The sequence below is a fragment of the Scyliorhinus torazame genome, chromosome 4 (assembly GCF_047496885.1).
Source record: "Scyliorhinus torazame isolate Kashiwa2021f chromosome 4, sScyTor2.1, whole genome shotgun sequence".
NCBI classification, from domain to species: domain Eukaryota; kingdom Metazoa; phylum Chordata; class Chondrichthyes; order Carcharhiniformes; family Scyliorhinidae; genus Scyliorhinus; species Scyliorhinus torazame.
The window spans coordinates 154,936,645-154,950,132 of NC_092710.1; the positions used below are offsets into that span (position 1 = coordinate 154,936,645).

A 13,488-nucleotide genomic window follows, 5' to 3' on the forward strand; every position below is an offset into this window, starting at 1 on the left:
CGAACACTTGCAAAATGGAAGCTCTTGCAACAGTTTTAGTGTTATTGTTAAACAGCATCTTAAAGTTTAATTGGACAAACATTTCTGAAAGCACTTGGCATTGCATATGCTTAAATTGTTGAGAAAATTGCATTTCATTTTTTTTCTTTTTAAAAATAAATTTAGAGTACCTGATTCATTTTTTCCAATTAAGGGACAATTTTAGAGTGGCCAATCCACCTACCCTGCACATCTTTGAGTTGTGGGGGAGAAACCCACGCAGTCATGGGGAGAATGTGCAAACTCCACATGGACAGTGACCCAGAGAAAGCATCGAACCTGGGACCTCGGCACTGTGAGGCAGCAGTGCTAACCACTGCGCCATCGTGCTAGAAATTGCATTTCAATTGCAAATCTCAAGTGATGTTTTGATTGAAACAATTCAAGATGTGGTGACCATGAGGGATAATGACTGCATCACTTTGTCACTGTGGTTCCGGGTACAAGTAACGTGGCAAAATGCTTGAAGATTGCACATTTCTACACAAATACAGAAACACTTCTATTAGATCAATGCTCCTTCAAAGATCAGTTGTAGGATTGTGCAACATCAAAACAGTGCGCAGCTGTTCAGCAATGTACTCATCACCAGAATCTGGAGATCCTTTGTCATATATAACAAAAGTATTGATGACGTTCATTCTGATTGGACAGAAAATTGTTTGTTTGTTGCTCAACAACTGCTAGATGATTAGTTGTGGCTGATATTAGTCGTCATGCTTCAGCCGATGACCAGGAAATTCCAAAATTAGTTCCTGAATTCATCACCATAAATAGCTGACACCACTGTCAGCACAAAGTCTTTTAGCTAGTCACAGAGAATGAAAACAAAAGTAGGAAATAAAGTATAAAGCCTTCGATTTCATTGATCCGTCAGCATCTCAAAGTAAAAGCAAAGTTGAAGACTTTTTTGTCTCAAATTGTGCATAAATGGATCAAATAGGGATATCCCGCACTGTTTTAGACAGTTCCCCAGTGATATCAATTTTGCATGTATTTTGTCCAGTTATATCGCATGTATGTTTTTTAAAGTACTATTCCATTTTCAGGTGGAAAACAGCACTGTTTGTTTAGCTCAAATGCATCCGGTAACAATACATAACACAAATTGTCGGTACAGCAAGCAGGGGTGATGTAACAGTTGGCTTGCTTGTTTCATTTGTATTCTGTGCTCAGGTATTTCAGCAAGAGTCAGGCGACCTAATTAATTCTGCTTTCTTTGCTACATTGCAAAATTCCAGACTGCCTGTCGAAAACAATCAACGTACTTCACATCTTTTGGCTCCCATTGCTGGAGGCTTGTCTAGTTCTTGCCCACAGCCATCATCTCTTTTTCCATCTATGCACAGGTATAAGAGTGTTGCTGCAATGCCCACTTTGTAATGCTGCTAATATATTAACCATTCAGAATGTTTGATAATTAATTAAAAAAAAAAATTAACTGATGTGTGTTTGTTCTTAGACCTCCTAAGTATTATATTTCAAAATTCAAATGCATTTATCATTTCCCTTAGTTTTATTGTCGCTTTTCTTTTTCAATTGGGGACATTTTTAGGGGATTGCAATTCCAAAGACCTAAAACCAGTATTGATTTGCCTTGTAACCATTGGATTTAACTTTTATTATTGGATGCCAAATTCCATTTAGGTCTGGAAAGTCTCAGTGATTTGGGGATGAAGTTAATTATTAGTTCCACATGAGCATTTGTTTATTGTTATACTGCAACTTCACACTTCAAAATTAAACGCGCAGTGATTTTTTTGTATTCTAGCCACATTCATAGTCAGTCAGTATACACAAAAAGTCCTGCGCATTGTATCTGCAACAGCTGGGTGGATATTTCACCAAATACTCTCTCTCCCTTCTCAATTCTGGGTAGTGTCACTGACTGAGTGTGCTTCATACAACTTTGTGGTTTGTAAATTAAATATTTGCCAAGGGGCAGTTTAATAATCTGATTATTATTTGTTATTTGAAACTATTTAAAATATATTTTTGTTGCTGCTGCGTTACTAGTACCATTTCTGCCAGGCCAATGGTTGTAGAGTGTGGTGGCCGCCCCTTAAGCTAGCTCTATTGGGTGTTCTGTGTTGCAGGATCTTGGCTAAGAGTGAGCTCTTTGTGTATGCTGGTGTGTATTCATGGAGAGCTTCACTCCCCAAGTGTCAACTTTTTAATATTTCAGTGTGCAAGTGGCAGTTTGTGTACTTCTAACATTTAAAGTGGTTCTGCTTAGGTTTTTTGTCAAGGTTGTGGTGATCCACCAAAATAAAGTGACTTTATTTCCCTTCTGGATCCCGACACTGCTTGGGAGTCGAGTTGATTTTGCTCCCCCGACATCTATTTTATTTGATGTACCAGTGATAGTTTAGTATCCTTACACTGGGGAAAATTATTTTCTGTATATTTCTGCTGTTGAACATTATGGCCGGAAGTTTCTGCCTTTGGGGTTCTCTTTTCCCGCTGACAGTGCACACCCACCTGCAGGTTTCCTGGCAGGGTAGGATGGCTTCAATGGGAAATCCTATTGACAAGCGAGAAAAGGAGAATCCCGTTGCCAGTGAATGACCCTCCGCCGAGAAATGCACGGCGGGGACCAGAGAATCTCACCCTATATAATGTTCCTGATCTTGGAATGTGCTTATATATATTATGAAGACATCCTACCTTGGTACTATTCAATCACTGCTTGATTTGCATTTTTTTCTCAAGAACGTTTTCTGTAAACCGCCTTTAAAAACACTAAATGGAAGTGAGGCACTTCCTGGGCGTCATTCTCCGACCCCCCGCCGGGTCGGAGAATGGCCGTTGGCCGCCGTGAATCCCGCCCCCGCCGAAGTCTACGGTACCGGAGAGTGGGCGGGAATCGGGCCACGCCGGTTGGCGGGACCCCCCGCTGGATTCTCCGGCCCGGATGGGCCGAAGTCCCGCCCAGGAATTGCCTGTCCCGCCGGCGTAAATCAAAGCTGGTATTTACCGGCAGGACCAGGCGGCGTGGGCGGGCTCCTGGGGGGGGCGCGGGGCGGTCTGACCCCGGGGGGGTGCCAGCCTGGCCCGTGATCGGGGCCCACCGATCCGCGGGCGGGCCTGTGCCGTGGGGGCACTCTTTCCCTTCCCCCTCCGCTACGGCCTCCACCATGGCGGAGGCGGAAGAGACTCTCCCCACTGCGCATGCGCGGGAAACTGACAGCGGTCGCTAACGCTCCCGTGCATGCGCCGCATTTCCGCGCCAGCTGGCGGGGCAACAAACGCCATTTCCGCCAGCTGGCGGGGCAGAAATCCCTCCGGCGTCGGCCTAGCCCCTCAATGTTGGGGCTAGGCCGCCAAAGATGCGGAGCATTCCGCACCTTTGGGCCGGCGCGATGCCCGTCTGATTGGCGCCGTGTTTGGCGCCAGTCGGCGGACATCGCGCCGTTGGGGGAGAATTTTGCCCCCGTGTGCGATGAGTTGAACCACCAACTCTATCTGACTTGCTTCCGTACACACATTAGCGTCTGGATTAAGTCCGGTGCTGATCTACACTGGCGGCAGGTTGTCTGTTCATTCAGAATGAGCAGGGGAGAGAAAATAATGAAATGAACGAAAAACCATATCGGGTGCGATTCTCCCCCAAAATTTCAAAGTTAATTTGTGGCAGGTGTTTCAGGGAGTTTCCCACCGCTATTCAATGACACTTAGCCACTTTTTTGGGCCCTAAGGAGTTTCTCACTGGTTTAGCTCACACTTAGAATTTTGTTTTAGCACTGGGGAGCTGGGGGAGCTGCACTCTGAGATCGGGCCATCATTTTGAAAGGGTGCCCCGATCTCGAAGTGAGATTGTGGGTCCCCACACCCCCCACCCATGGGCAATGTCACCCTCCACACACATGGACACTACTCCACACCCTACCATGTTTTGGATCCCCCCCCCCCCCCCCCCCTCTTCATTTTATGGGCAAGGTACAAAGGCAGTGCTCCTGCTGCTTGGCCATTTTAGGGATGCGTTCCGACTCCGAAGTCTCGCGCGGCTTCAGAATATCTCGCGAGGTGCGGAGGCTGTCGGGAGGCTCGCTGGAAGCCTCTCCTGGCATTCACCGACCGCGTTGTGCTCTCGCTTGTGTGCCAAGCGGCCAGAGAATCACGCCCATTATCTACTTGATTTGCTTAATAAAACAATTATAACTTGTAAAGTTTGGGGAAGAAAATCTTCTGCAACCCTCAAAAGTCACTAAGCAAAATCAATCCTGTATAAATCACAAGGTGGTGCTGTGGATGTTGTTATTTTGGTATAGGCATCAATGGCAAGACCAGCACTTATTGCTCATCAGTTGGTCCCCTGAAGTTGCGAATGTGACACCTTCGTAGAATTTACAGTGCAGAAGGAGGCTTCTTGAACTGATGTACATCTAAAACAGAATGGTGTGTGAATTGGGGAAAATAATGCAGCTGGTAGTCTTTCCATGCACTTGTTATGAAAACAAGGTAGTTTTGAGGGATTTATATTTGTTTTGGTAAACATTAGAAATAAGGTATAGTCTTAAGTGGTGTTAATTTAACATGCTAGAAACACGGGTGGTGCCAAGTCCGGAGGTAGCGATCTTTGGAGTGTCGGAAGATCCGGGGGTTCAGGGGGCAAAAGAGGTCAACGTCCTGGCCTTTGCCTCCCTGGTAGCCCGGAGACGGATCTTATTAATGTGGAGGGACTCGAAGCCCCCGAGTGTGGAGACCTGGGTTAGTGACATGGCTGGGTTTCTCAGTCTCGAGAAAATAAAGTTTGCCTTAAGAGGGTCAAAGGTTGGGTTCACCCGGTGGTGGCAGCCGTTCGTCGACTTTCTCGGGGAAAATTAAAATGTCAGCAGATGCAGCATTCCAAGGGCGGGGGGGGGGGGGGGGGGGGGCGGGGGGCGGTTGGGGTGGATTGTTGTTGTATGGTTGAGGTGTGTTAAGATTGGGCTGGGGGGGGGGGGGAAATGTTTATTTTACCATGTTGATGTCATTGTTTTTGTTACTGTTAGAAAAATTTTCAAATACCCTAATAAAATATATATTTTTTTTAAGTGGAGGCGGACTCCTGTCCTGTGACTAGGGTCCCCTTTGGCGGCCGTTTCCTGGGGTGGCTCGGTCTGGATAGGCCAGGCTGCCCCTCGGGCAACCGGGACGGCGTGTTGCCATCCATTTCTGCCCGCTGCCCACCAGATTCACCAGGGACGGTAGGGGGGTGGGGTGAGGTTACGGGAGCCCGAGGTGCCGCAGTGTTCCTGGACCTCCCCTGCAGGGGGATCCAGTATGGGCCGCATCACCGCCTCCTCCCTCGGGCTTCTCCATGCGATGGGAGTGCGAGTGGAGCCATACCCCAAAGCACCACCGACACCTGGCGCTGCCAATCCTGGAGGCCCGCTCTGGTATCGACCAGGGTCTGAACATTTTCAGCCATGGAGCCATCCCTGTCTGGGCACCCGGGCAATGGCGCCGATGCTCTCAGCGATGGCCTGCTGAGACCGGGCCACGGCGTTGAGCGCCTCTGCAATGTGCAGCTGGCTCTGGCTCATGGCTGCCTGTGAGAGGGCAGCCCTGTCCTGGGCCACGGAGGCCGCCTACACAGATAGCCCCATGCTTTGCAGACTCCGATCCATGTCCAACACCGTCACCCCCATTCCCTCCACCACGGATGCCACCCGTGCGCTCTCGGCCTGGGTGGCACTCATGACCAGCACCATTCCCTGCTCCTGCACGCGGATGCACTCCTCCACCTGCGTCTGCAGGTGCTGGAAACCGGCCGTCATTCCCATCTCACGTGCCTGGGTCCCTGGCTGCTGGGTGGGTGTGGGAATTCCAGGAACCCGGGACTAGTCTGGGCGGCAGCTGGTTGCTGGGGCCGGTCTGTTCTCCGACCGTCCGGGCCCTCGGCTGCTCCTACCTCCACCTGCTGTACTGGGTCGAGTATCCAAGGAGCCCCATCGCTAAAGAGTCCAACCGAGGTGAGAGGCTCTGCGATGGCGGAGGGTGTAGGAGACAGCTGTGACGGAAAGTCGGTGTCGTCATTGGACCCGTAGTCAGGGATCCCTTGGGGTGTGGTGGCATCTGCGTCCGTCTCCTATGTGCTGGTATTCTGTGTTGTGGCTTCATGTCAGTCTGTGTCCTGAGTGTTGGTCCCCTGGGTCGTGGTTTCGTGGCTCGACTGCGACGGAGGGCCGTTGCTGCCCTCCCCATCGCTGCTGGAGTCCCTGTCGGGTGGCAGCCCTGGCTCTGGCCAGGGGCAGTGTCCGCCAGGTAAGCCGGGTCGATCGGCGGGTGGTCCTGCAAGACACAATACACCATGCATGGTTAGGTAGGAGGACAGAGGTGAGGGGTGGGGTGAGGGGCGGGGCCAGGCAGGGTGGTCTCACTTGGTGGCGTGCCTCCGATCTCGGCATGGGCAACCTCCTGGTCCTCGGTTCCTCCAGCTATATCCTGTGCCCTCTGTTCGTGCACGGTGAGGGGATGATAATCAGGTGCACCCCCCCCACCCCCCTGGTTTGGTTCCGCTCTTATAGGTGTTCTTCTCCTGGGGAGTGGGGGCACACAAACATCAGCATTGTTAGGCGGTCCGACGCATGCAGCCCCGCAGTTTTATCTATGTAGGCATGGTTGCACAGGCACCCGGCCAATGTGGCTGGCATGGGTGGGTGCAGCCATGTGCGTCATGGCTGGGGTTGTACTGTCTCCCTGGGGAGGGGGGGGGGTGGTGGTGTCACATATGTGGGGGTAGGGGGGTTGGTGCCATGGACACAGTGCTGGGTACTCACCCTGGCTGCCCTGCATGGGTCATTGAGCTTCTTCTGACACTGCTCGCCTGGCCTGGATGTCACCCCGACTGCGATGACGGTCTCGCCCACCTCCCTCCACATATTCCGGGTGACATTGGCTGCGACCCTCTGGTCCGGTCCAGGGTACAGATGCCCCCTCCTCTCCTCGAGGGCGTCCAGTAGCGTTTCTATACCATGGTCCATGAACCAGGGCGCTGCTCAGTGGGGCGCCATCTTGATCCGTCGGCTGTGTTTCGGGGTCCCGTCTGTTTGTGCCTGCCGCGGCGCCGTGTCGATTAAGCGGTGCCGCGCCTCGGAGGCCGCGCCCCCGTGCTTCCGCCGCGCCTGTGCTGGCCCCTTGTGGCGTGCAGAATCGCTGGGCCAAGAGGCCCGTTGACGCTGGCATGAAGCACTCTGGTGTTTACGCCGGTGTCAACACCCTAATATTTGTTTTGAGGGAGGATTTTGAAGCGTTACTTTGGGAGTGGGAGTTAGGAAACTCTCGTCGTCGCCATCATCATCTGGGGGTTTCTGAGGAGAAATCCAGATACTAGCTTGGGTTTAGAACAGAGTATTGTATTTGACCAGTCACCTTGGGCGGGATTCTCCACTCCTGCGCCGAAGTGGCCGCGCCGTCGTGAACGCCCTCGAGGTTCACGACGGCGCGAAACGGCCCCGATCCCGACCGATTCAGGCCCTGACAATGGGCTAGGATCGGGGCCGCGTAATCTACATGCGCCAGGCCTTGTTGCCCGCGTAAAGGTGGTGCCGCATAGATGACATGGGTGGCGCCGCATAACTGGCGTCATCCGCGCATGCGCGGGTTGGCCGGCGCCAATCTGCACATGCGTGGTTGCCGTCCTCTCTACGTCCGCCCCGCAAGAAGATGGCGAACGGATCTTGCGGGGCCGCGGAAGGAAGGAGGTCCTCCTTCAGAGAGGACAACCCGACAATCGGTAGGCACCGATCGCGGGCCACCCCAGATTTGAGGTACCCCCCAGTGCAGGATCCCCCCTCGCCCCCCCCAGCGTTCGCGCGCTGTTCCCGACGGCAGCGACCAGGTGTGGACGGCGCCAGGGGGAACCTGCCGTTTTGGCCTGGCCGCTCGGCCCATCCGAGCCTGAGAATAGCGGGGGTGCCGGAGAATCGGCATTTTGGGTGTCTCCGGCGATTCTCCGGCCCGCGGAACTCGACCGGGCCGTTCCCGCCAATTAGGGAGAATCGTGGGAGGGCGTTGGACCGGCATCCCGGGAAATTTTGGCGGCCCAGGCGATTCACTCAACCGGCGCAGGAGTGGAGAAACGCGCCCCTTGTGTTCTTAAAAGATACTTTTTGCATTAATGAGACCTTTTGGAGCTTAAGAGGTACATTGTGATCCATGTTAATTTTAAACCTGTGTGTATTTGCTGAGCTAAGGGGCATGTAAAGGAGTATTGTATTATAATCCAATTTTTTCATATTTAATAAACGGTTCTTCTTGCTGTTGAAACTAATTAGTGGCCCTGTGACCCTGTTCTTCCACATTTCAGGAAAAAAGTATAAGTTGCTGTCTTTTGAGCCAGGTTTCCATTCTGGTATCTTCACATCTAGTTATAACATCAATTGGGATCGTAGTGACCTTCTTCCCCTCTCCTCCTGTCTGGCAGAGGTTGCGGGTTTAGAAGGTGATGACTTGCTGCAGTGCATCTGTAAATGGGAAACACGGGTGGAATTAGTGGTGATGGGTGTGGATATTTGCGCTGATAGATGGGTTGATCAGTGGATCATCTTTGCCCTGGTTGGCTGGGTGATGCTGCAACAGTGTTCAAATGGAGAGTATTCTGTGGCACTCCTGACTTGTATCTTGTAGGTGATAGAAATATTTTGGGCAGTCCGCTAAGTCGGTCACCATGAATACCTCTGACTTCTTTAACCATAGTTGGTCCAATTGAGTTTCTGGTCCGTAGTGTCCCCCAGATGTATTTGGTGCATTTGGTGGTGATTATGCTTTGAAAAGCTTGTTGGAGATGGTTACTGCCAAGGATAAACATTAATTGCCCCAGCGTGAATGCTGTCCACCTGTTGAAGTCCATATCTGCATTCAACATTGCTTGAGGAATTGCAAACTGAGCTGAACACTCTGCAGTGATAAGTGAAGAGCTGCTTACTGAGGTATTTGGTATCACACCTGTTGAATATTGGCGCTTGATGATGTACAGGGTAATGTTTCCTCTAAACTGTGCAACAACTTGAAAGTTTCTGCACAGACCATGCACAATTGTATCCCTTCATGTTACTGCTGTGTCAGCGATGCAAAACAAAAGTATGGCCTGCACATTTAGGTGAATCAGCCAGGTACTACAAAAAAAGCTAAAGGACACATTGATCTGGGGCAGTCATTCTTGCCTCTCCTCTGGAACTCTGTTCATCTCCATATTTGGATCAACGCTATAATGGGGTCTGGCGTATTAAGACCCAAATTGAGCATGTGTTGTGTGTGTGTTGCTTGAAAGCACTGCCAATGACTCCTTCCGTCACTGATTTCAGTGTAGGATAATTGAACAGTAGTTGGATGGGTAGAATCTGTCCTGCTTTTCATGAACAGCAAGCATCTGGAAGATTTTCCACATCGTCAGGTAGATGTTACTGTTTTAACTATGCTGAAGCAACTTGGTTCATGTGAGTTTATTTCTGGAGCACAGCAGCCAGGAGTTTGGTGGGTTCCGTTGCCTTTGCTGTATCCAGTGCATTTTGGCATTTCTTGATATCCTGGTGAGTGTATCAATTTGGAGGAAAACTAGCTTTGGGTGATTGTTGAAACATCAGGGTGAGCTGAGAAGGATCGTACCCTTTCTCTTAAGTGATAGAGAAGTGCGAGATTTGCTGAGCCATTGTTAGGTTGTGGTGGCATTCAATACTGCTTGTGTTGGTCCATAGAACTTCATAAGTTGGTTTTTTTAGTCGCTCAAGGAAGCTGGATAGGCCATCCTATCCAGATTGCCCATCCCTGACAGCATGTAAAAGTCCGCCACATTGCTGTGGGTCTGGAGTCACATGTAGGCCAGACCAGGTAAGGATGGCAGATTTCCTTCCCTAAAAGACATTAGTTTTTAAGACAATCGGCTATGGTTTCATGGTCGCCGTTATATTTTGAATTCCAGATTTTTATTTAATTCAAATTCCACCAACTGCCATGGCGGGTTTGAACCCAAGCCACCAGAGCATTACGCTGGATTACTAGTCTAGTGACAATACCACTACGCCACTGCTACTAGATCTGTTTGGTTACTGGTGGCAAAACTGAGCCACATTCTGAGATGGACATTGAAATCCTCCAGATATTTCTCCCCCAAAAATATATATGTATTCATAAAATTAGTAAAAGTACATTTCAAATGGAATATTACACTGCAATGAAATTCAACATATTTCCATAGCACATTCCACTCTGGAATCCTGCCCCGCCGCTCCACCGCCAGCTGCCCTAATCTCCGGCGCTGTTTTTCAGGGGCCAGCGGGATTCCCGACAGACTGGTCGGGGGCCGTTGACAGCGGCCCCCCACCCAGCGATTCTCCGGCCCCGATGGGCCGAGTGCCCGTCCAGTTTTGGCCAGTCCCGCCGGCGTGAATTACTCACCTTACGCACGGCGGTCCTGGGGGGGGGCTCAGGGGGATCCGACCCCGGGGGGAGGGCCCCCACCGTGGCCTGGCTGCGATCGGGGCCTACCAATCCTGCAGGCGGGCTGTTTCCGTGGGGGCCTTCTTTCCTCCGCGCCGCACCATAGCACATTCCACTCTGGCGTCAAACTGGCCCCCGAAAATTTGGAGAATTCCTCACTTTCGGGGGCTGTTGACACCGGAGTGGTTGGCGCTGGTTTTCCCGCCGGAATGGGGACTTAGTCCCCAGAAGGGAGAACCCCGCCCAGGGTCCTAAAACTGAGTTAGTTGGCTCACAGTTGTCTATAAATAAGGCAAAAGCCGAATTTACTTCCTGAAATAAAAACCCACATTACTGAGCTACAATAAACATAGTTTCAGCGCATGTGTTTTGGTTCTCTGATTTATTTGGTATTAACTATACTTAATTTCACCCCGACTTTTTATTCTTGGAACAAGTCTTTTAGAAACTTCATTTTTATAAAGTGAATAAACTTAAGTATATAGACAACTCCCTATTCAAAGAGCAGGTTAATTGCTCCTTTGCCATGTCTGCTACATTTTCATCTAGGTACGAATAACTAACTTCTAATTCATCCTTTTTAACAGACAATGAAGACTGTAAATATATATTGAATGAAGTGCAATTACCTATTCATATGGTAAATGTCAGTATTTATTTAAGATAATAAAACATGCAAAATTTGAAGAAAATTGTATTAATTGATACAAATTATGGTGAATCTTGGGTTGGGCTCATGAAAAAGAAACCGCAATGTAATTTATAAAAGGTCAGAAGCTGAACAAGGGTGGAAATCACCCATGCCTCTCCTGGCGATTCAATAACGGGTGAGGGGAGAATTTGGCAGCAGGGCCAAAAAATGGTTTTAAGCCAGCGTGAATTTCCTCAAGATGTTCTGGTGCTGCCATGGTGGATCAGGAAATCCGTGGGAGGCCAGCATGAAATAAATTTACATCCCGCTAAGGGGATGCAGATGAAGGTCTGGTCATCCACGTCCAATTCTCCGTGGCAGCATCAGGAAGATGCACTGGTGCGAAACACGTCTGGGACTGACCTGCGCAATGCTTGAGGATGCCTCGTTCAGGATGAAGGCCAGTAGCAACCCTGGGAACTGAAACACCACAGTAGGGAGAGGGGTGGGGGGGTAGATCTGGCCCCCATGGTGGCCTGGCCCGCGATCAGGGCCCACCGATCCGCGGGCGGGCTTGTGCCGTGGGGGCAGTCTTTCCCTCCGCGCTGGCCGGTGTAATGGCCCGCCATGGCCGGCACGGAGAAGAACCCTCCTGCGCATGTGCTGGGATGACGACAGCATACGCTGGCGCTCCCGCGCATGCGCCAACTCATGCCGGCCGGCGGAGGCCCTTAGGCGCCGGTTGGCGCGATACCAAGCCCTTTGACGCCTGCTGGCGCGGCGCCATCTCCGCCAGCCTAGCCCCTGAAGATGCGGAGGATTCTGCAACTTCTGAGCGGCCCGCCGCAGGAGTGGTTCACGCCTCTCCTCAGCACTGGTATGGCCCGCCTTGCCGGGTAGGGGAGAATCCCGCCCCATGTTCCCACTCCTAGCATGGGACTTGGAATTCTCCCATCTGGGGAATTCTCCCATCTTGGAACTGTCCTATAGCGGGGTGGGAATGTGCGTTGCTTCCCTCTGCAGAAAATACACCATGGGCAAAATTCTCCCCCAACGGCGCGATGTCCGCCGACTGGCGCCCAAAACGGCGCCAGTCAGACGGACATCGCGCCGCCCCAAAGGTGCGGAATGCTCCGCATCTTTGGGGGCCGAGCCCCAACATTGAGGGGCTAGGCCGACGCCGGAGGGATTTCCGCCCCGACAGCTGGCGGAAACGGCCTTTGTTGCCCAGCCAGCTGGCGCGGAAATGACATCCCCGGGCGGCGCATGCGCGGGAGTGTCAGCGGCCGCGGACAGTTTCCCGCGCATGCGCAGTGGGGAGAGTCTCTTCCGCCTCCTCCATGGTGGAGGCCGTGTTGATCTCCTATTTTCTTTCTCTGTCAGTCTGGCCTCAATAAAAGTTGAGACGGATTCGCACGTAAACAGAAGTTATTTATTTAGCTTGCAAGCTTTATCATCTTACAGAATGTAACAGGACGTCCTGCCTCTTACACTCCAGAAAACGACTGAACTAACAGACAAAGGAATCTCTGCAAAATCAGTTCAAATGGTATCAAGTTTCACATACTCGACGGACATAGGTCAGGCTAGGTCCCCCCTGACCTGTTTAATCCATTCTGATTGGCTCACTTCCAATCCCTTTCTCTGGCCCCTATCAATGCATCCTCACTCTTATAGACACACCTCTTCCTGCTTTTTCCATGCGGTCCCAAATTCCTTTGTCCCTAACTGCAAAAATCAAAGTGGCTTATTTCTACATTACATTAACTAGTATCTCTAAAGTAACTATTTTATATCACATTCGTCATTCCCTCCTTTTATCATTCCATGATAACCGAACTATCCAATCTATAGCTACGGTTCCTCATCTAAAAAGATTCGTCGCTGCATTTCCAATTCCTGTCTTAGCCCCCCTTCATCTGCTTCACCCTCATGGATTTTAACAGTTAAATTTTTTTGGCCGGTGATTGGGGTGGTGATCTGATCCAGTGCACCCCGCATTCTACCCATCACACATTTAAGGATGGCCAGGCCCACAAAGATGCAGCCGATAGCTACCACTAGATACATGGCCATATTTATCAACCAGTCCTTCCATCCCCCAAATCCCCAGTTACCCCAAGAGCCAGGATCCTGCATCCCGTCCAAGTGATCCCGTATGCGATCCATAAATTTAGTGATGTTAGCGGTCAAGTCTTGAACACCCATAATACACTTGCCCTGTACTATGGCGCATACCCCGCCCTCACGGGCCAGAAGATAGTCAAGAGCATACCGGTTCTGCATTGCAAACAACCGTAGCTGAGACAACTCCTTAGTTATTGCCCCGAGGGCTCCCAAGGTTTACTACCCGTGTTTTCCTCAGTTTGGCCTTTAACTAACTTAAGTGTATCTCC

The 13,488-nt window shown here is 50.8% G+C and overlaps 1 protein-coding gene across 3 annotated transcripts in view; it reads left to right on the plus strand.

Moving 5' to 3' along the window:
* The window catches only part of lpin1a (lipin 1a), a 164,372-nt gene that overhangs the window by 70,561 nt on the left and 80,323 nt on the right, over positions 1-13,488 (plus strand). For 2 of the 3 annotated variants that reach the window (XM_072498798.1, XM_072498801.1), the window contains one exon: positions 1,281-1,388. The exons of the other annotated variant lie outside the window; for it this stretch is intronic. In XM_072498798.1, coding sequence (XP_072354899.1) covers positions 1,281-1,388 — 108 coding nt within the window. The remainder of the gene's footprint in view (positions 1-1,280; positions 1,389-13,488) is intronic. 3 annotated transcript variants of the gene reach the window in all.